This window comes from Anolis carolinensis, chromosome 5 (assembly GCF_035594765.1).
Source record: "Anolis carolinensis isolate JA03-04 chromosome 5, rAnoCar3.1.pri, whole genome shotgun sequence".
In the NCBI taxonomy this organism is placed as follows: Eukaryota; Metazoa; Chordata; class Lepidosauria; order Squamata; family Dactyloidae; genus Anolis; species Anolis carolinensis.
This window is the reverse complement of record NC_085845.1, coordinates 67158621-67182403: the sequence shown is the minus strand read 5'-3', so window position 1 is coordinate 67182403 and position 23783 is coordinate 67158621. Positions and strand designations below refer to the sequence as shown.

At 40.2% G+C, this 23783-nt stretch overlaps 1 protein-coding gene across 2 annotated transcripts in view; it reads left to right on the top strand.

Moving 5' to 3' along the window:
- The first annotated feature begins 5668 nt into the window (after positions 1 to 5668).
- pdlim3 (PDZ and LIM domain 3) overlaps positions 5669 to 23783 on the top strand; it is a 43270-nt gene continuing 25155 nt past the window's right edge. The window contains exon 1 of one of the 2 annotated variants that reach the window (XM_003221617.4): positions 5669 to 5934. In XM_003221617.4, coding sequence (XP_003221665.1) covers positions 5842 to 5934 — 93 coding nt within the window. In that variant the 5' untranslated portion in view covers positions 5669 to 5841. The remainder of the gene's footprint in view (positions 5935 to 23783) is intronic. The other variant, XM_003221618.4, reaches the window with a different exon arrangement.

Genomic DNA, 23783 nt, shown 5'->3' with positions numbered 1-23783 from the left:
CTCACTCCAGAAGCAACTCCGGCTGCTCCTGACACGAAAAAAAAAAAAGCTCTAGTTAGGTATGGTTATAATGATTTTCTATAGTGAGCAGATGACTGGTAGATGCCATATGTTCTATATTGTTTTTATTATGTTTGTTTGTTCATGCCGTTGTATGTTATTTTGACAACTGGCTGTTTTGTACATGCTGGAAACCACCTTGAGTCCTCTCGAGGACATGGAGCAGTATATAAATAAAGGTTTTTTTATCACCATCATCATCATCATCCCAAAAAACAAGAGCTGATAGGGAGAAACTGGTGCCATTTTTGGAATTAGAACAATCACAGAAGTTAATATTTTTTGAACTTATATGTTGTATATAAGTTGCAAAAATATTTACTTCTGTGATTATTTTAATACTGCTTGTGGGTTTTTTTGTGATTTTGGGAATGCATTTTATTTTTAGCCATTTTTGGAATTAACAGGTCAAGTGTGCTCAGAAACAGGGCTAACACTTGAGGCATCAACATGCATGTTGGCGAGTGGTATCATCCCTATTTCAGCCCTATAATTGATTTATGCATATATTTATGAGTCAAGGGTTCAAAATTTGGTCTTTTAGATCTGGACTTCAACTTTCAAGATCCCTGCTAACTTGGCTAATGGTCGTAGGTTCTGGGAGTTGACATTCAAAACATATCGCAGTTGAAAATATATATTGGAGCCATGGTGGCGCAATGGGTTAAACCCATGTGCTGCTGAACTGCTGACCTGAAGGTTGGCAGTTCAAATCCATAAGACAGAGTGAGCTCCCACCTGTTAGCTCAAGTTCCTGCCAACCTAGCAGTTTAAAAACATGCAAATGTAAGTAGATAAATAGGTACTGCTTCAGCGGGAAAAAGGCAGAGATGTTTCGAGCAAGCTTGATGGCCACATGACCAGGAGGTGACAACGCAGGCTCATCTTGAAAATGAAGAAAAGCACCTCCCAGAAATAAACACCACCTACAGAAGCCGGAAATGAAAGTAGAAGCCTTGCCTTTGTTCGTGTTTGTGTGCCTCATGTTATTGAATGTTTCCCTATGTATGTAAACGCTGTAATCTGTTCTGAGTCCCCTGGGGAAGAAGGGCGGAATATAAATAAAGTGTATTATTATTATTATTATTATTATTATCATCATCATCATCTACTGGTCTATGCACAGAAACTATATGAAGTGGATGGGATCAAAGAAAGGAGAGAAAAAATCAACAGAGCATGGGAAGACATGATTGAAGATAAAGATCCCCTGAGAGTCTTCCAATGCTGTTTGGCTGTGCCGAGTTACAAGAATGGGGGGGGTGGGGGTGGACAATTCACCTTACACATAGCAATGTCAGTGACTACATACCAATGACTACATATGTATCAACTCGCCGGAAGGCTTGAGCATGACTAACTAGATCCCATAGCTGCCAAACTGCTGGCTTGCATCCCATCCGTAGACTGAAAACATGCCACCATATTTGTGTCGCAGCTGCCGCTGTTTGTAACAGACCAATAAACTTGGGCAACCTTTCCACTGTGACAATGGTTGAAGCGTTAAGCCACCCTTCCAATGCAAGCGGGGAAAACCTTAATAGAGGCTTGAACATCACCCAACTGGGAATTCAGTCAAAATCTACTAAAGCCCAATCCAAGCTGTGGAAATGCCAGCTGCAAATGTTTCAGAAAGAAATACAGTCATGTCCATCACTGTGGCAAAATAGTTGCCATGGAAGTGAGAATACAAAAGGACGGCTCTGGTGGGAGGTTCCTGTGCCAATATTAACTTTCAAATATCTGATTTTTACAGTTTTATAAAATGTATGGTTTTTCTGTCTTCTTGTTGTAAAAGAAAACTATCTCCGTGTTGTCAAAGGCTTTCACTAGGTTGCTGTGAGTTTTCCAGGCTGTATGGCCATGTTCCAGAAGCATTCTCTCCTGACAATTCACCCACATCTATGGCAGGCATAGATGTGGATGAAACATCAGGAGGGAATGCTTCTGGAACATGGTCATACAGCCCGGAAAACTCACAGCAACCCAAAACTATCTTCCTTTGAGGAAACTAATCTGACATCATTGCTGAGCAGTGAACAAAGCAAAACCATGAATGGCCTCATAAGCTATCAACCAATTCATTTTGGCTTATATCAGAAACTACAAAATACGCTACAGCCTAGACTGTCATATTGAGTCATTGAATCAACAGATTTACTAGCATTTTGATTCACTAATTATTAACTTATTAAACAGGTCTTATTGTAATTTATAGGAATCAGGTCTTTGAGGAGCACAGCAAATGTGTGTGAGTTTTTTTTCAAAGGGATTTTTGCATTTTATGCCACGGAGGGACAATCCATAAGGTGCATTTAAGAAATGTTGATGTTACAAAGAAACCAGACATAAACACGCATGACTTCTACTGATTATTATCCATTCAGCTAACTATTTATTTATTTATTTGCCATATTTATATCCTGCTCCTTTCACCGCGAAGGGGACTCAGAGTGGCAAGATGACAAGATGACAAGGGGCCGGGCTGTGGCGCAGCTGGCTAGTAACCAGCTGCTATAAATCACTACTGACCGAGATGTCATGAGTTCGAAGCCCGGGTCGGGTTAAGCCTCCGACCATTAAAAAAAAAAAATAGCCCCGGCTTGCTGTTGACCCAGCAGCCCCGAAAGACAGTTGCATCTGTCAAGTAGGGAAAATGTAGGTACGCTTTATGCGGGAGGCTAATTTAACTAATCTACAACACCATAAAACTGCTCACGAGGAAAAGAAGAGGAAGAACAGCCACCAATGGACGGTGAAGCTCCCCCTGTGGCCGGAATCGTGAAGCTGGAAAGATGTTAAAAATGCCTCTGTGTCTGTCTAAAACTGAATGTTGTTTGTCTGTTGGCATTGAATGTTTGCCATATATGTGTTCATTGTAATCCGCCCTGAGTCCCCTTCGGGGTGAGAAGGGCGGAATATAAATACTGTAAATAAATAAATAAATAAATAAATAGATAGATGACATGTTCATAGATGATATCTTCACGCTACATAGATGACATGTTCATTTCTCAACATGGCAGCCTAAAGATAATATCAAGCACAGAAAGGTGTAACCAAGATGGCAACAAACCTGGAAACCTATGGAGAACAGCTTAGGGAATCTGCTATGCTTAGTTTGGAGAAAAGCAAATTGAGATGTGATAGGACAGGCATATTTGTTATGAACAGTTGCAGGGATGTCATATAGAAGAAGAGCCAGCATGCCAAAGTGGTTTGAGCATCAGACTATGACTCTGGGGACCAGGATTCAAATCTCTCCTTGGCCATGGAAATCCACTGGGTAACTTTAGAAGACAAAGACAACTCTCTTGAACAGAAAACCCTGTGATAGATTCATCTTGGGATTTTCATAAGCCAAAAATGATTTGAAATCATACAACAATAACATGAAGAAGATAGAATCATAGAATTATAGAGTTGGAAGTGACCTAATGAGCCATCCAGTCCAACCCTCCACCAAGAAGCAGAAGTAAGGCTATTTCTGCTTCATAGACTTAGTGACATAGCCACTAACCAATGGTTCAAATGAGAAGAAAATAAAGATCTCACCTAAACATTAAGAAGAGCCCCCTGATGGTAAGAGCTGTTCCCAATGGAATAGACTACATTGGGGTGAGGATTCTCCTTCATTGCAGGCCTTCAGACAAAGGTTGGGCGGCCACCTTTCGGATATGCTTTATCTGTGAATTCCTGTATGGTGGAGGTTGGACTACATGAGTTCTGTGATCTCTTCCAATTATACCATTATATGAGTCTATGACAAAATGGTTTCCCAAATCTTTAAGAACTCAAACACTGATGGGTTCTCATGCATTATAGCCTCTCTTAACCTGACAACCTTCAGATGTCCTGGCTCACAACTCAACCATCCTACAGTCAGCTGGAAGGCACCAAGTGGGTAAGTTTGGATTAACGTATCTGTGATATGTAACCAAACAACACCAACAATACAGTGTACACACTATTATATAATGACAATCTTCCCCAGCAGAAGGAAGCTCCTTTGTGGAGAGAAAAAGCGGGTATAAATAAACATAAGAAGAAGAAGAAGAAGAAGAAGAAGAAGAAGAAGAAGAAGAAGAAGAAGAGGAGGAGGAAGAAGAAGAAGAAGAAGAAGAAGAAGAAGAAGAAGAAGAAGAAGAAGAAGAAGAAGAAGAAGAAGAAGAAGAAGTAGTAGTAGTAGTAGTTCTGGAACACAACACACCAGACATCACAGTTGTGGAAAAGAAAAAGGTTTGGATCATTGATGTCGCCATCCCAGGTGACAGTTGCATTGACGAAAAACAACAGGAAAAACTCAGCCACTATCAGGACCTCAAGATTGAACTGCAAAGATTCTGGCAGAAACCAGTGCAGGTGGTCCCGGTGGTGATGGGCACACTGGGTGCCGTGCTAAAAGAGGCTCTCCTCTTTTGGCACGTCTATCTTGGCACCTATATGATATCATGGCTTGCAAAGGCACTGTGTGTGTTAACTGGAAAATGAAGTGCATGAAGCCGATTGGCTGAGCCTGCAAAGATCTGGGAATTAATTTGATACTGTTTCTGTTCTGCTGCTGCAGAACCAGTTTGGACAAGTGTTTCAGTGCTGACTGAGTACTGCTGGTGAAGAGAGCAATGTACTCTGAGAGGCCTTGCTATTTTGAAGCCTGTTTGCTGCTGAGAATAGCAGGAGAAGAACCAGGACTGTATTCTTCTCTGAAACAGATTTGTGGACTGAGAAAGGACTGTTTATGACTGTGGACTTCTGTAAATGATCAGAGGGACCATTGTAAATACTACTGTAAAGTTCCTGCATTTTTGTTCTGCAAACCTGAGTGGCATGTTATTGTTCTGCAGGTGACTCTGGATCATGGGCACACGTAAAAGCTTCAATTTTTCATTGTCAATCTGCTACATCTATTGATCCGCTCACATTTGCATGTTTTTGAACTGCTAGGTTGGCAGAAGATGGGGCTAACAACGGGAGCCCATCCCATCTGCAGATTCAAACCACCGATCTTCCGATCTTAATGCAACACAGTTTTACTATATGATATTATAAAAACTTTTTTTTAATTTAAAGGCATCCTGCATATCAGATAGTTACATTACGAATCATAACAGCAGCAAAATGACGGTTATGAAGTAGCAACGAAAATAATGTTATGATTGGGGGTCACCACAACATGAGGAACTGCATTAAGGGGTCGCAGCATTAGGAAGGTTGAGAACCACTGCAGTATGCGATCGAAAATCCTACAAAATACAAACCTCAAAATAGAATTAAATATTATAAATAGAGGTGTGTGGTGAAGAGAGGCCCGCCGTGCTCTCTAGTTCAACTCCCCACTTGGCTAGGATGGGTGATTTTGGGGAAAGTCACACACTCTCAGCCTCAGTGGGAGTCAAGGGAAAGCCCTTTCTGAACCAATCTTGCCAAGAGAACCCTTAAAAGGCACACCATACCCACTAGAAAGGGCACAGGGCGCTTTAAGAGGGCTGTAACCCGATCCCTAGCCTGGGGAGACTCCAGGGACTTGGCAAAGAGTGACGGGTGTGAGTTGCCCAAAGTTGGTGCTTCTCTGGCCCCGCCCCCCGGGAAAAGAAAGGGAGGGGGAGCGAGTGGTCAAGTCAGTGACGGCACCCAGGAGAGGAGATAAAAAGGAATCCTGACTGGATCCGAGCTCTGCTTTGGGAGCAGCCCCGTGGAGTCTCAGGTTGGCTTCGGCTCCCTCTGCTGCTTTGAGGGGAGAGCGAGAAAGAGGGAGAAAAAGGCTTGAAAACTGCTGGGAAAATGCCCCAAAACGTGGTCCTGCCAGGACCTGCGCCTTGGGGTTTCAGGCTGACTGGAGGCATCGACTTTAACCAGCCATTGCTCATCTCCAGGGTAAGTCCTCTTCACTTGCTTTGGTTATATTTTTCCACTTATGGCAAGACAATGGATTGTCTTGGATCTTGAGGGGGGGGGGGGGTTTGCCCTTGGTACTTGTGTTGTTGAAGGCTTTCATGGCCGTTATCACTGGGTTGCTGTGAGTTTTCCGGGCTGTGTGGCCATGTTTCAGAAGCATTCCCTCCTGACGTTTCGCCCGCATCTATGGCAGGCATCCTCAGAAGTAGAGTCTCACTTATCCAACGTAAACGGGCCGGCAGAACGTTGGATAAGCGAATATGTTGGATAATAAGGAGAGATTAAGGAAAAGCCTATTAAACATCATATTAGGTTATGATATTACAAATTAAGAACCAAAACATTATGTTATACAACAAATTTGACAGAAAAAGTAGTTCAGTACACAGTAATGCTATGTAGTAATTACTGTATTTATGAATTTGGCATCAAAATATCACGATGTATTGACAACACTGACTACAAAAATGCGTTGGATAATCCAGAATGTTGGATAAGTGAGACTCTACTGTATATTAGAAACTGGGCAAGTGGGGTTTATATATCTGTGGAATGATGTCCAGGGTGGGGGAAATAACTTTTGTCTGTTGGAGGCAAGTGTGAGAGTTGCCATTGGCCACCTTGATTAGCATTGAATGGCCTTGCAGCTTCGATAATAATAATAATAATAACTTCAAAGACTCTGGCAGAAACCAGTGCAGGTGGTCCCGGTGGTGATGGGCACATTGGGTGCCATGCCAAAAGATCTCAGCCGGCATTTGGAAATAATAGACATTGACAAAATTACGATCTGCCAACTGCAAAAGGCCACCCTGCTGGGATCTGCGCGCATCATCCGAAAATACATCACACAGTCCTAGACACCTGGGAAGTGTTCGACTTGTGATTTTGTGATATGAAATCCAGCATATCTATCTTGTTTGCTGTGTCATAATAATAATAATAATAATAATAATAATAATAATAGTAATGATTATGTTGTATTCCATCATTGTACTGTAACTTGATCCTAGCCAATGGTTTGTTGACCAAAATAAAGGCTACTGACTGACTGACTATATAATAACAACAACAACAACAACTTTCTTTTTGCACCCCGCCTCCATCTCCCCAAAGGGACTCAGGGCAGCTTGCATATGGCACAAGGTGCCTAAAACAACACATAAAAAAAACACACAGTACAATACAAAAAACACTGGTATATAAAACAACAATTTGAACTCAGAACAGCGCCAGTAACCTAAAGTCATAAAAACAAGAAAGGAAAGGGATAGTGCAAGTTGTAGCTAAGGAACAAGGGAATGGGATGAAAGTGCTGTGCTGTATCATAATTGCAGACCATTGGGCTAGACAATGCCTGGCTGCTTCCTGCCTGGGGGAATGCTTTGTTGGGAGGTGTTAGCTGGCCTTGATTGTTTCTTGTCTGGAATTCCCCAGTTTTCCAAAGGTTGTTTTTTATGTACTGTTCTGATTTTTTTAAATCAATACTGGTAGCCAGATTTTGTTCATTTTCATGGCTTGCTCCTTTCTGTTGATTCCCCTAGGCAGGAAGCAGCCAGGCTTTGAACGTGCAAGGCTATTCAATGCTAATCAAGGTGATTAATTGCATCTTGCCTCCAATAGACAAGAGTTATTTCTCTCACCCTGGGCATTCTACAAATATTTATTAATTTCATATCAAAAGCGTTGCCTAAATTACTTTAAAACTGATAAAACATCCACAGATATATAAACCCCACTTGCCTAGTTTCCAACAGACCTCCCAACATCTGAGGATGCCTGCCATAGATGTGGGTGAAACATCAGGAGAGAATGCTTCTGGAACATGGCCATACAGCCCAGAAAACTCACAGCAACCCAGTAATTCCAGACATGAAAGCCTTTCAGCCTCAAAGCCTGGCCACTTTCTGCCCAGGGGAATCTTTTGTTGGGAGGCGTTAGCTGGCCCTGATTGTTTCCTGTCTGGAATTCCACTGTTTTCAGAGTGTTGTTCTTTATTTATTGTCCTGATTTTAGAGTTTTTTAATACTGGTAGCCAGATTTGAAGAACCAACCTGGGCACAGCATATTATTTGAGAACACAGAATACTGGACCACTCTAACAACCACCATGTCAGACTACACAGAGAAGCCATTGAAATCCACAAGCGTGTGGACAATTTCAACAGAAAGGAGGAAACCATGAAAATGAACAAAATCTGGCTTCCGGTATTTTTTTTTAAAAAACCCTCTAAAATCAGGACAGTAAGTAAAGAACAACATTCTGAAAACAAGGGAATTCCAGACAGGAAACAATCAGGGCCAGCTAACACATCCTAATAAAGGATTTCCCAAGCAGGAATCAGTCAGGTCTTAAAGCTGCAAGGCCACTAAATTCTAATCAGGGTGATTAATTACAACATTCACATTTTCCTCCAGCAGACAAGAGTTCTTTCTCCCACCCTGGACCTTCCACAGATATGTAAACTTCACTAGGCAAGTTTCCAATATATGTACCTTTCAACCTCTCAGGAGGCCTGCCATAGATGTGGGTGAAATATCAGAAGAGAATGCTTGTGGAACCTGGCCATACAGTCCGGAAACCTCACAACAATCCATTGTTAAAGGCTTGTAAGAGGTGTTTATAAATGCTGTTAAGACCACAGAACAATTGCATACAAAGTAAATAAGTGCGATATAAAAGTGGAATTGTATCAAAGTACAATAAATGACAAATAGATCTTCCTTGCTATGAGCCTTCCAGTCATTTCTGATTTATAACAACCCCAAGTCATAAAGTTAGATGCATCCTAGGACTCTGGAGACCAGACTTTGGTTTATCATAGGGTTTCTGAAGCTGAGACAGTGTGACTCGCCTAAAGTCATCCAGTGGATTGAAGCTGAATCTATACAGCCCTATATAACAGGATATGATACCAAATTATTTATTTATCCCAGATTATCTGGCAGTGTAGTCTCAGGCCTCTTCTACACTGCCATATAATCCAGATTATCTAAAAAGATTCTCCAAATTATCTGCCTTGAACTGAATTATATCAATCTACACTGCCCTACAATCCTGTTAAAAGCAGATAATCTGGATTTTATATGGCAGTGTAGATGGGGCCCCACATAATCCAGTTCAAGGCAGATAATCTGGATTTTGTATGGCAGTGTAGAAGGAGTCCCACATAATCCAGTTCAAGGGAGATAATCTGGATTGTATATTAATGCAGTTTGACACCACTTTCACTACCACAGCTCAATGCTATGGAATCCTGGGAGTTCTAGTTCTGCAAGGTATTTTGCCTTCTCTGCCAAAGAGTGCTGGCGTCTCACCAAACTACAACCCTCCGGTTTCCATAGCATTGATCCATGGCAGTTAAAGTGGTGTCAAACTGCATTTATTCTTCAATGTAGCTGCACCCAATAGTCAAACTGTGCTGGTATTGTTTTTAAAATTCAGTCTATTTAAAATACATGAAATACAAATAACAATACTATGATCAGATAATGACTTGTATTTTATGAGACACATAGATGCACGGAAAAGGCCGTCAGCATCAGGGTTGTGTTTATATCTACTTCAACCCTGCCTTTTTTCTAAGTGTGGGACTCAAGGCATCTTATGACAGGTAGAATAAACACAATGGAAAACCTAGAAGTCTGGAAAAGTTAAATGGTAATTAAATTACTATAAGAGTGAAAGGACCTTCAGACAACAACTTCAATACCAAAGTCTAGCACTTTATGCCAAGTGTGTTTTCCCTGGAGAAGCAATCTCAAAAGGCTGTGGGATTGGATTTGTACAGATTCCATATAATAAAATATACGGTCCGGCTTTGTGAGAGAGCAACTATTCCAAGTTCTGGATAAACGTGGGGTTGTTGATGTAGATACAAAGTTTTAGCTGATATATTTTACACCAGGATTCACTTAAGAGTGCTGCAATGCTTTCTTTCCCCTCCTAAGAAAAAGTTGGGAAGGTTTGAAGCAGAGGAATGGGTAGGTAGGTTACTCAGCAACCAATGTTTCTTTTCCGCATTAGATGACCTCAGAAGTATGTCTGCCCTTGCAAACATACATATTTACCCTATGGGGACAAACAAGCTTTCGGGAGGAGGATTAATACAAAGCAGGAGTGTGGCTGCCATCAATCAGAAATGACTTTAAGGCATACAACTGCAATTCAGAACCGGGACAAGACTATGAATCCCCTTCCTTCTGCTTTTCTGCTCCAAATTGGTATTCCTTCCAAAGTAGTTTTGTTGTTGTGTGCTTTCAAGTTGCTTCCAAGCTATGGCACCCCTATCACAGGGTTTTCTTAGCAAGGTTTGTTCAGAAGAGGTTTGCCATTGCCTTCATCTCAGGCTGTCTCCTTCTACACTGCTATAAAAAAATCCAGATTATCTGCTCTGAACTGGATTATATGACAGTGTAGACACATATAATCCAGTTCAAAGCAGATAAAGTGGATTATCCGTTTTGATTATCTGGATTATATAGCAATGTACAAAGGACCCAAGAAGATGGTAATTTTAAGCTTTGGAGGGTGGGAACATATTTTTCTTTTCCTCCCTTATACTCCCAAATCTTCCTGTTATTTTATCCGTCTAGATAGTTTAGATTCCGATCCATCTTCCAAGCTCTGCAAAAATATTTCATTGCTTTGTGTGTCATGGTTTAAACTTGTGAGAGTGAGGTGCTTCCCCCCCCCCCCCACACACACACACACATTTGTTTCCTTCTTGAAGCATACCTAGATAACACAGAACAAGGGGTTCTTTATCTCTTGACATACATTCACCCAATGCTAATCTCCTTTTTCATAAGATATAGGTGTTTAAGATTTCTATGTTGCTTACTGTCTCTCGTCCAAAAGATTCTTCTCTGTCCTCAAAGCAGAAATTGAAGATTCCTATAGAAAACAAGATACATCCAGATGTTATCATATCTGTGAGTTTCCCTGTTCCCTTTCTGACTCTCACATATATACACAAGCTAAAAGGTATTAGTAAACATTAGAGTTCTTTGTGTGTTGTGAACATAGGCCCTTCTACACTGCCCTATATTCTAGTATCTGATCCCAGATTATCTGACAGTGGAGATTCATATAATCCAGATCAAAGCAAATGACCTGGCATCAGATCTTGGGCTATAAGGACAGTGTAGAAGGGGCCCTAGACATCCTATGTCTATTCAATGAATGTGAGTCACTCCAAGGATGGGCCATTTGTGGCCCTCCAGAGCAGAGGTCCTCAAACTTTGGTCCTCCAGATGTTTTCAACTCCCAGAAGTATCAGACACTTGGTCAATCATTAGGGATTCTGGGAGCTGAAATCGAAAACACATGGAAAGCCAGTATTTGGGAAATACTTCTTCAGGGGTTGTTTTAGAAGACAGCTTCTATCTTTCCTATCCAAAACAGCCAGAGGAATGGCCAGACCCAAAATTCAATAACATCTAGAGAACTCAGCCAACAAATGTAGGATATTATAAAGAATCAACTTCTGTACTAGCATCTCTCAACCTGGGGGTGAGGACCCCTCGAGGTGTCGCAAGTGGGGTGTCAGAGAGGTCACAAAAACCATCAGAAAACACATATTTCAGATGGTCATAGGAACCCTTTTGGCAGAGAAGGCTGAAGATCTCTCCGCCTGCCAAACCCTTCCAGTATTTTCTGTTGGTCATGGGAGTTTTGTGTGCCAAGTTTGGTTCAGTTCATTGTTGGTGGAGTTCAGAATGCTCTTTGATGGTAGGTGAACTATAAATCCCAGCAACTACAACTCCCAAAAGATAAAATTATTCCTTCACCCCCAAACCCACCAGCACTCAAATGTGGGTGCATCGGGTATTTGTGCCAAATTTGGTCCAGTGAATGAAAATACATCCTGCATATCAGATATTTACATTACAATTCATAACAGTAGCAAAATTACAGTTATGAAGTAGCAGTGAAAATAATTTTATGGTTGGGGGTCACCACAACATGAGGAACTGCATTAAGAGGTCGTGGCATTAGGAAGGTTGAAAACCACTGCTCTATACAATGTGTATGATTCACACTACTACAGAACTATGCAAGTTGTTATTTCCAGATGTTGCTAACCTGCACTACTGCATAATTTCTCACCATTGGTTATGCAGGAAGTTGTAGTGCAATGATTCAAAAAGTTTTTCAAAAAGATTCAAAAAGTTTTTCATCTATCTACTATTTTTTCCAATATTGACTCAGCTGCTATCATATTCTGTAAATCCCAGAAATGCACAGGTTATTCAGAGACCATTTAGATTATTTAAAATGTTTTCCCTTTAACATACAATTTGCATCTGTTTGTCATGGCAAGGCATCCTCAAACTTGCATGGCCAAGGGGGTCACTCATGAGGAGAGGTGGGTAAGAAATAAAATGATGATGATGATGATGATGATGATGATGATGATGATGATTATTATTATTATTATTATTATTATTATATCACTTCCTTATGCGAATGGGAGGGGGTTGTTTATTTTCCAGACCACTATCAAAGGAAATAAAACCCTGATGTGTGCAATTTCTAGATTAGAAAAGACTTTCTCATCTGAATTAATTCTGCTCTTTCAGCCACATATGTGACATAGGTATACAGCTCAATGCCATTTTGAGAGCTAAACTACACATTATATGTAAATTCTTGTAATGAAGTCCTCAAAACTGTTAGTTCTAGTAAAAAGCCCTTAAACTGCAAGTAGTTGCAGAAAGAAGAAAGTCACGGGCCCTTTCCACACAGCTGAATAAAATCCCACATTTTCTGCTTTGAACTGGAATATATGGCAGTGTGGACTCAGATCACCCAGTTCAAAGCCGATATTGTGGGATTTTCTGCCTTAATATTTTGGGTTGTGTGGAAGGGCCCACAGTAAAGAAACACTTGCACTGTTACACTGGTTTTAAAAAAAGAATAGCACTGTAAAAGGGATATGTATGCTGTTCTTCTGCCAATATGTTGGGGTAATGTGTCGATGCATGCTCAAACTGGCCTGAAACATCAGTGCAGTATCCAACATGGGAGTAGTGGAGAGAAAGTTAAAACAATGGTTGAATGGCAAAACACAATAGAAGATAAGCAATGTTTTAGACACTTATTGCCTTTTATGGCATTACAAGTGGGGAAAGACTTTCCATTATCTCTCAGGAAAAATATTTTCGCAAGGGCTGCCTTCAGCCTGCATTTGTTTACAGTACGCTCAGTGCAGTTTCAAGCTGTATTAACAAAGGAAGGCTTGCATTTTTGGTTAATTGCCAGAAAGTAAATGGTCTGGTTATTTGAGTCACTGTGAGACAAGTAACACTGGAAGCTGTAAGGGAAGATTCATTAATAATCCAGTGGACATTACGAGACATGTTCGCTTATACAAGCAAATGTGAAGATGGATATCGTGTACTTTATTGGGCACATCTGTTGGATGATAACATTTGCTTTATGTAACATCACTTGGATTCCTTTTTCACAGATATCTCTTGCAGTTTGGTATTATAGACCAAATATTAAGTCATCAAAAATGTGTTGAGAACTTTAGGCCACTTCAGGAAACGTAATTGTGGCTTGATTTACTTTTGCCTGACCAAATTCTACTTATATCAGTTGCATTTAAGTGGCGTTGATTCACAAATATTAAGATGACTTTCTGGAGATTACAGTACGTCAAGCTTCTAATGTGCTAAATCTCACATGTGTTTTGATTACACTATGTAACAAGAGTTTTGTCCCTGTGTTTTAAATGTCATTTCCTAATTGGTTCTATTAAAAAACCATGGAAAAGGTTTATTAAACTGCAAAAACTTTGTTTTTGCAGGACATCCTGCAGCACATTTTGCTATAGTTTTTCAGTGAATAGCTCATAGAGTCTCAACTAATTCAACATAGTTTGTGGCAACCACAAAAATAAAGTTTCTGAAGTATAATGACTACTTTCCAAATAAGTACCGCTCAGTTAAACAGGAAATAACACTTTCAAACCAGGAATAGAAAGGTTTTCAAATTTTGTTACATAGCGTTATCAGTGTATTAATTTATTAAAAAAAAATTAAAAATTGTTTTTTTCAGTGATATCATATCACCTTTCCTGAAAAGAATTCAAGTTCGCATATGATTTTAACCTGTCCATATCAGTTAGTGCACTAAGAAGTTTCCTATGCACCTATGGAGTGAACAGTTCTAAATACATATACTCAGTCCTTTACTAAGGTGAATAATGGAACATCTAAAGACCCTTTAGGACAGTGGTTCTCAACCTATGGGTCCCCAGATGTTTTGGCCTACAACTCCCAGAAATCCCAGCCAGTTTACCAGCTGTTAGGATTTCTGGGAGTTGAAAGTCAAAACATCTGGGGACCTACACAGGTTGAGAACTACTGCTTTAGGAGAAGCCCTTCCTGCCAAACAGTTAATGGATTGTGATATTTAACATTTCAACTCAGAGGTTTTCAATAGACTTTATTGCATTTTTCCAAATGAAAGATATTTATGATACTGAACTGATTGTTCAGGTTTCTTTTAAAGAAATCAGTATAATCTGGTGCAATTGGAGTCTTTCAAATAAGGTATTTGTAGGTCCTCCTGTGTGATTTTGTGGTTAACCTCTCGTGGACGTGGACCAAAGGACCTGTTGTACCCCAGGCCTGGAAACCCCTATGACCACAGCACCACACAAGAGTCCAGAGTATAAGCAAACAGTTTATTGTAAAAACACATAAAATATAGGAAAAATCAGGAATAAGGATAGAAGATGTATAACCCAGGAAAGGGTCAGCCATAAGTGATAACCAGACAGTAATCCAAATGTCTCATGCAAATTCCAAGGTAATATAGTCCAGGAATAGCCAGAAAGTCACAAGCATAAGTCTACAAGCACAGGAATATGTAGTAAAACTTGAGCCAGAATACAAAACAAGAACATAGAAAACTTCCAAAGCCAAGGCTTGACTTGAAACAAGAAGCAGAGAATTCAGGCGTAGCTTCTCCCTTGAACGTTGCCTGAACTAACTCTTAGGTAAACTACTTACCAATTAATAAACACCCATGAAGTCATTTCGTTTCCCACAAATCCTCTCCTCAACTTTCTCACGCAGGCGCTCAGACCGGACGGAGCTGCCTATTTTCTGGTCTAATCTGTAAACAAAGATTTTTGTTAACCTCTAAAGCTCCAGGTCTTTTTCCCTGGGTGCCTTCCGTATCACTTGCTCTTCGTCCGACTATCTAATGGTGCAGTTTCTGGTTTCTCTAACTGACCTTGAAGCCCTGCACTTTCTGAGAGAACCATCATTTCTATGACTTGAATCTTCCTCACTTTGTGCCCCAGGAAATCTCACAGGAAATCCCATAATTCTCTCTAAACCATCAGTGAACCCATCAAGCCTCAGACTGTGCTACAACAAGGCCCACCGATATCTAAAGAAGTGTTATTACAGATTTTAAAATACGTTTCTAATTTATATTTGTGGTTTTTCCAGTTTTGTTGGAACTCTGTGCCACTAACTCTCTCAAATGTGGAGGAACTACTTTCCAGTTTCAGTTTTCACAGAAAAGGGGTAAAGTTAACAAGGGAATGGAAATGCAGCAAATATCAAAATTTGAGATGTGAACATTGTTTTTACTCCCTCATTCTCAGCAATGCTAGAAATATGAGGAAACTTTTATTGGCAATGACCTCAGTTTGGACCTTCACATAGCCATACTTCTGACCCTAGCAAATCTGAAAATGTTGTTTCAAAAACAATATAAGATTGCTTTGTACTTAATATTCAAGCAAGTGTTAAGCCTCAAGCTAATGCTATATAGCTCAGCGGGAAGTAAATATCAACCAGTCCTTTTCCAGTCTCTTTTAGTGCAGGGCATGCAAGCTGGGAATTGAAGTCCAGCACTATCTGGAATGTCAAACATTCTCCAAGGCTGGATCTATATTGCCCTATATCTGCTTTGAACTGGACTATATGAGTCTACACTGCCAGATAATCTGGGATCAGTTCCTGAAATATAGAGGCAATGTAGATCCAGCCCAACTCTCTTATAACTGATAAAACATCATGTTCTTAAGCAGGTAAAGCATTTTATAAGGGAGGGCATTGAAGAAATCTCCTGCTACTTATCAGGAGAACTGATGTCATACCAAAGTCCTTTCTCTGGTTACCCCAAGCCAAACTCAGCAAAATAACCTTCTGGAAGGCTTTGAGTAAATGTAAAACCTGAGATAATCCAGACATGCTAAGTATAGAAGTTGATTGAACCACATTGCAATGGTCGACATACTGCTGTGCTCTGAGGCCACTGAAATAAATGCAGATAACACAAGGGAAAAAGATTGTGGATCAATTAAAGCCCCAGAAGAGATAACGGCTTTAAGACTCTTAAGGAGTTTGTCCCCGAAGAATTATTTCAACATAGTAGCAAACATTTCATAAATAACCAGGACATGTATAGCAAAGAAACCTCAGAGCACGTGGTCCAGATGGTGAATGTTGTAAATGAGGAAGAGAACTCGGCTATTGCCTAAGGCCCTTTCTGCACTGTCGTTATATCCCAGGATCTGGTCACAGATTATCTGCTTATCCCAGATTATATGGCAGTGGAGACTGATACAATTCAGTTCAAAGCAGGTAACCTGGGGTCAAATCTGTCGGAAAAAACTGGTGGGATAGGTACATGATTTATAGTTTTCTCCTTCTTTTATAAGACCCACCCCACTTTGGGCAAAGGACTAATTGTCTCAGGGCAAACTATGAACATCAACACAAACATTGCAGAGTCTTTTTTAACTCTTCAGTAGATGTGTGTGACCACATGTCCATTAGAACTGTATTTTCCAACTAGTAATGCAAAATGGGCTAACAGACAATGCATTGCTATCTAACAGTGCATTATATACCTAACAAGATCCTGGAGTATGTGGACATTGTACACTGCCATATAAAATCCAGATTATCTGCTTTGAACTGGATTATATGGCAGTGTAGACTCATATAATCTAGTTCAAAGCAGAAAAGGCCTAAGTCTACAGGAACAAGATACCACCCCATCTCTCCTCTCTCCATTACTAAGCAAACTGAGTCCACAAACTATTTTGTATTCCAAGCTCAGTGTTCAGCAGTTAAAGTAAGCAGAGGACAAAGGAAGAAGTGCGAGGAGGAGAGAGAAACAGGAACAATTTAAAAGCAGCTGAAAAATTGGGGAATTTTATAATTAATTGGGACTATCCCTGGCAATTTAGGACACTGGGAGGGCATAATAATAGTGAAAAGCTGGATTTATAAAATGGTTGATATTGTCATATTACATAAGCGTAATACGAGCAGAATATTCTGGATAGCAACAAGTTAATGACCCCTATTTGGTTAATGACTCTTGTTCTCTCGATCAAATGTTGTGATTGTTGGGGTTGTTGTATGTTTTCCGGGCTGTATGGCCATGTTCCAGAAGTATTCTCTCCTGACGTTTCACCCACATCTACGGCTGGCATCGTCAGAGGTTGTGAGGTACCTCACAACCTCTGAGGATGCCTGCCATAGATGTGGGCGAAACGTCAGGAGAGAATACTTCTGGAACATGGCCATACAGCCTGGAAAACATACAACAACCCTGTGATCCCGGCTATGAAAGCCTTTGACATCACCTTATGATTGTTATTTATTGTTTTACTGTCCTTTGAGCTGTATAGGTATTATCTTGTTTTTACAATGTGCCTATTTTTTTTTAATTTTTATTAAGGTTTCAAATGCATATAATAAAAGTTGGGGGGGGGGGAAATATAGAGGTGGGAGGGGAGACGGCAAGGAAGGGGGGTGAGTACAAAGGAATAAGGGAAAATTTGAAGGAGGGATTGGGGAGGGGGAAGGGAGAGGGGGAAGTATTTAGATCTTCCATTCTCTTTCCTTTCGGAGAATATTGTGTAATCAAAGATACAAAAACGTGCTAAACAAAATATATACCTAACAAAAATTCATAGAGAATAATAAAGTAAGTTTGTCCTTTTTGGTGATACGAGTATTACTTTGACAGATAAATATTCAGTTTTTCCCAGTTTGTTTCTCTAATACATTTTCCTCTTGATTCTTTAAGTAAAAATGTCAAATTATCCATTTCTTGTATGTCCACTAATTTCTGTAACCAAAGTTCTTTTGTTGGTATTACGTCCAACTTCCATTGCTTGGCGAATACTATTCTTGCCGCTGTAGAGATGTACATAAATAAAATATCTTCGTCTTTTCCAAACTGTGTTTCTGCGTCTGTTATTCCCAGCAAATAGTATTCCGGTTTGATTGGAAATCTCTTGTTTAATATAGTTTGTGTCTCTTCGTGTATTATTTTCCAATAATTTTTAGTTTTAGGGCAAGTCCACCAAATATGATAGAAGGAACCTTCATGCATCTTACATTTCCAGCAGATATTGTTATAAGATTTATACATCTGGCCTAGTTTTTTGGGAGTTATATACCAACGATGGAATACCTTGAGCCAGTTCTCTTTCAGCTCAGTCGCATACGTATATTTTAATTTTTTGTTCCAAATTAGTTCCCAATGTGCCTATTGAACTGTTTATGTAATGTATGGTGTTGTATTTATGCTTGGAAACCACCCTGAGTCCTTTCAAGGAGATAGAGCTTACTTACTTACTTTGCTTGCTTACTATGTCTTGGATTGTATGGGATTGCACTGAATATCTCTTGTGGTCTCTTCCCATTCTATTCCTCTGTGTTCATGACCTAGCAAATTCTTGTACTTGCAAGTTTGCATTTTCAACTAGAATTGGCCATAGTTCCAAGCCTCCTCAAGATTTTTGTACGGACACCTGATGCACATCGCTGTTGTACTGCAACCTATTTTGGTTGTAAATGATACAGCAGGAGCTTTACAGTATATGAGTCATTACAGTCCTTTAGCTCATGACTATTTAGAATCATGGTCCATTGAGTAATGCTGGTGTCTGAGCTATTGGTTACTGGTCCCTAGTGAGTTTCCAGGAAAGAAACAACTCTTATCCAGTTGGCATGGGCAAATAAATGCTGATATCCTACATCAGACATCTTGAGATGTGCAGCTTTAGTTGATTGGTGCAACTGGGCACCTAAGTAACTAAGGTAAAGGTTTTCCCGTGACATTAAGTCTAGTCGTGTCCAACTGTGGTGGTTGGTGCTCATCTCCATTTCTAAGCCAAAGAGCCAGCATTGTCCGTAGACACCTCCAAGGTCATGTGGCCGGCATGACTGCATGGAGCGCTGTTACCTTCCCACCGGAGCAGTACCTATTGATCTAATCACATTTGCATGTTTTTGAACTGCTGGGTTGGCAGAAGCTGGGGCTAACAGCGGGAGCTCACCCTCTCCCTGGATTCGAACCATCGACCTTTCGGTCAGCAAGTTCAGCAGCTCATTGGTTTAACTTGCTGTGCCACCAGGGGCACCCCTAAGTAACTAATTATTTCCAAATAATCTGGCTAATAGGGTCCCTGGCTCAAGTGCAACTCCAGCCACCTCAACAAGGCTGGTGAAAGATGGGCTTCTAAGGTTTAATGTAATCCAGAAGCAAAGAAGGCGAAAGAACATGTGCAAGTGTCACGTATCCATCAACTGTCCTATTAACTGTGAGAACTGTAGAAGCAGGTTGGTGACAAGCAAATTAACTTGTGCGCTCCACTCCCATCCACCAGTGTATTCTCAGTCTTGAATTTCCATTCTAATGAGAAACTGTCTAACAAGGCCTACTAAATACAAATGAGCTCTCTTTTGTATTGCTGGATATCTGTGAAAGTTCCTCTCTAATGCAGAAAAGAACTCTAAAACCTAGTGGCTGAGACCATGCTCATTCCAATCTGTATCTGTACTGTTTTCTATCTCTCTCTGCCTCTCCTTCCTTCAAATATTTGCATTCTCTCCATCCTACTTTCTTCATCCCTTTTTATTGCCGTACTTCCTTTACATCCTTAGTACTTTATGTATCAGTTCACAGCTTTTGTGCTCCCCAGATATGGTGGTGATATATTTTCTCAATGACATGATCTTTCACCAAACAAAATTTGTTTTTGGTGATTTAATAGGTACTTTCATACTGAGATATATGTTATCCCTCTAACAGATCAGACTCCTTGAGAGATAAGAAGAATTTCATCCAGATGCTATGAATACATAATGCAGTTATAAAAATCAATCATGCTGTCACTTTCCTATTAGTAATGTAACATGGGATGTGAACATACACTGTTCTCACCTGCCATGTTTTGTATATATTGTATACTAGCTTGGGTACCCAGCGTTGCCCAGGTTATTTGAAAAAGTCATTTTTAATTGTACAAAATGCATAAGGTTATGGATTAACTACAACTGACATCATGCCAGGTTAACCCCGAGAAACTCTATCAGTAGTTAAAGTTTGTTGTGTTGGGCAAGTTTGCTCTGGATGCATCATTGGTGAGGTTCAGTGTGCTTTCTGGCTGTAGGTTAAAATACAACTCCCACTATATTGAGTCAGTCCCCTCAAACCCCTCCAAGTAGGTTCAGTTAGTCATGTGGGTTCTGTGTGCCAAATTTGGTCTAGGTCCATCATTGGCGGAGGTTTTCTGGTTGTGAGTGAACTACAACTCCCAAAAAGGAAGGTCAGTTTTCCCCAAAACCCTCCAGTAATCAAATTTCTGGATATCAGGTATATGTGCCGTGTTTGGTCAAGATCCATCCGTGTTTGGGTTCACAATGTTCTCTGGAAGTAGGTGAACTACAACTCCCCCAAATCAAGTTGGATTTCCCCCAAAGACCTCCAGTAATTTTTTTATTTTTTTTTGCTGGTTATGGGGGTTCTGTGTGCCAAGTTTAGTCTAATTCCATCTTTGGTGTGGTTCAGAGTGCTCATTGATTGCAGGTGAACTATACATCCCAGCACTTACAACTCCAAAATGTCCAGGCCAATTCCCCTCAAAATCCACCAGTATTCATATTTGAGCATATCGGGTATGCATGCCACATTTGGTCCACATCCATCATTGTTTGGGTTCATAGTGAACTCTGGATGTAGGTGAACTACAACTCCTATAAATCCTTCCAAAGACCTCCAATATGTTTTTGCTTGTCATGGGGGTTCTGTGTGCCGAGTTAGTTCTAGTTCCATCGTTGGTGGAGTTCAGAGTGCTCATAAATTGCAGGTGAGCTTTACGTCCCAGTACCTACAACTCCTATAAATCATGGTGAATTCTCCCCAAACCTCTCTAGTATGTTCAGTTGCTGATCAATTCCTCTGCTGTGTGCCGTAGAAAAGAATTGGAAAGGGTTATGGGAGAGGCAGTGGGCGGGGTCATGCAAATTGCACACCAATTGAGAGAAAGAAACACTGGGATGTCTGTGGTGAAGGAAAAATAGAAAATCTAGGATGAAATTGTCCTCGTATGAAAGTCTTCACTTGAGTGGTGGGCAGTATGGTGTTTGTGGAGGATATTGGCAGGGCTTTTGAGCATGTTCACGGTGCTCACTATAACCTGCAATGTCATTGGAGGAAGAGCTATTGGTGTCTCCTGAGTAGTGGGAGCTATAGCTATTTGTGGAAATGGGAACTTGTTTGTGTAACCCCAGCCACACACATACATGCATATTTTCACTTTTTCTTATGTGTATGGATTGTATATAGGTGTCATGTATTTTATTTTTTTTGTGAAAATGCTCTTTTGTCTTATTGTATTGCAATATTTGTAATTTTTGTTGTTTCCTATGCTGATACAGTAAAATGAGGTCTAACTGGATGTGGAGCATAACCTTACATCAGTAAGATTTCCACCCTTACTGCATGACAGTTTAATGTAATGAATGTTAAATGCTTTTCAAACAGAGTGAGTACATCACAAAGAAATTAGGTTTAAGCCTAACACACAAGCTTTCCATATACAAACTATTTTTGCTCATTTTGGTTCTCTTGCCACATCAAGCTCCTGCACATAGTCTGAAGTAAGACATCATGAAAATGGCTATAACTTACCGTACAAGGTTTCTCCATACAGTTGTCACCTGTTGTGCAGTAAATTGCAGTATTTCAAAGCTTTCCCATAAGGATTCCTTGTGGCAGTTGAAGTATTTCTTAATGTATAATTTAAACATGGGTCCTAATGAATATATACCTTTGATCTGTCCATTTGGTGGGCCACAAAATTTTGGAAAACATTGTAATTCATGGAAATGTGCAAGGTATTTTGTGCCAACTTATGTTCAGGATGTCCAGATATGCATTTACAAACAACCAAAATAATTCATCACTCACTACACAGTGAAACTTTTCTATCAGTCTGTATTTCAGAGATGGGTTGGTGCCTGTCTGGTTCCAAAACAGAGAGATTCCTGAAATTCCTGAAGGCATACTTGACAAGGATTATCTAGCATCTAAGTACTTAGATATTATCTTTCCCTAGATCAAAATAACAGAAGGAATAATTTGTGTCAGAATCCAGTTGCATAGTGGACAAAGGATGATACCCCACAGTCAAAAGAATAATTATTGATTTATGGCAGGATATTTCCTGAAATATAAGTTGTGATAAAAAGCTAGTCCACAGGGAAGTCCCACTGGATTCAATATGGGTTAATTTCTGGCAAGTGTGTTTAAGCTGGTAACAGAATGATAATCCTTTATGCTGTTAAAAACACTTAACCTATGACTGTATAGGGTTGCTGTGAGTTTTTCAGGCTGTATGGCCATGTTCCAGAAGCAATCTCTCCTGATATTTTGCCCACATCTAAGGCTGGCATCCTCAGAGGTTGTGAGGTCAGTTGGAAACTAGGGAAGTGGGGTTTATATATCTCTGGAATGTCCAGGGTGGGAGAAAGAACTCTTGTCTGTTTGAGGCAAGCGTGATTTTTGCAATCGTCACCTTGATTAGCATTCAATAGCCTTGCAGTTTCAAAGCCTGTCTGCTTCCTGCCTGGGGGAATCAACAGAAAGGAGGAAACCATGAAAATGAACAAAATCTGGCTACCAGTATTTTAAAACTCTAAAATCAGGACAGTATATAAAAAACAACACTCACAAAACAGGGGAATTTCTGTCAGGAAACAATCAGGGCCAGTTAACACCCCCTAACAAAGGATTCCCCCAGGCAGGAAGCAGCCAGGCTTTGAAGCTGCAAGGCTATTTAATGCTAATCCAAATGGTCAATTACAACATTCACTCTTGCCTCAAACAGACAAGAGTTCTTTCTCCCACCCTGGACTTTCCAGAGATATATAAACCCCACTTGTCTAGTTTCCAACAGACCTCACAACCTCTGAGGATGCCTGCCCTAGATGTGGGTGAAACATCAGGAGACATTGCTTCTGGAACATGGCCATATAGCCTGGAAAACTCACAGCAACCCAGTGATTCTGGCCATGAAAGCCTTCGACAACATATGATTGCATAGTTTTTAAAACAGTAGTGCAAAGTATCACATCTAACAACTATGTATGTGATATTTATGAAAAGGATATAAAAATGCAATTTATTATTGCATAGCTTGTTTGTTCATGCTGCTCATTGATTAGTATGGGATGGGCGACTTGTGGCTTTCGAGATCTTTGTGGACTACCCAGTTCTCATGAGTCTGAACCAACATGGCTAAGTATGGGGGGAAATGGGAACTATAGCCCCATTACACTTGTAGAGATGCATAATTTACACTACTGATCTAATTGGGGAAAATGCTAGAATTCATCCTATTTAAGCACTGTTAAATGTTGTCGATTTCAGTAAAACTGATGACATTCTAGGTAGTGCAATAGGAAGAAATGTAGGCAGAAACCATGGTGAGTCATAATGTAGGGTTGTGTGTCTTCTTTGCCATTCTGATTGTACAACGGTCAGTTAA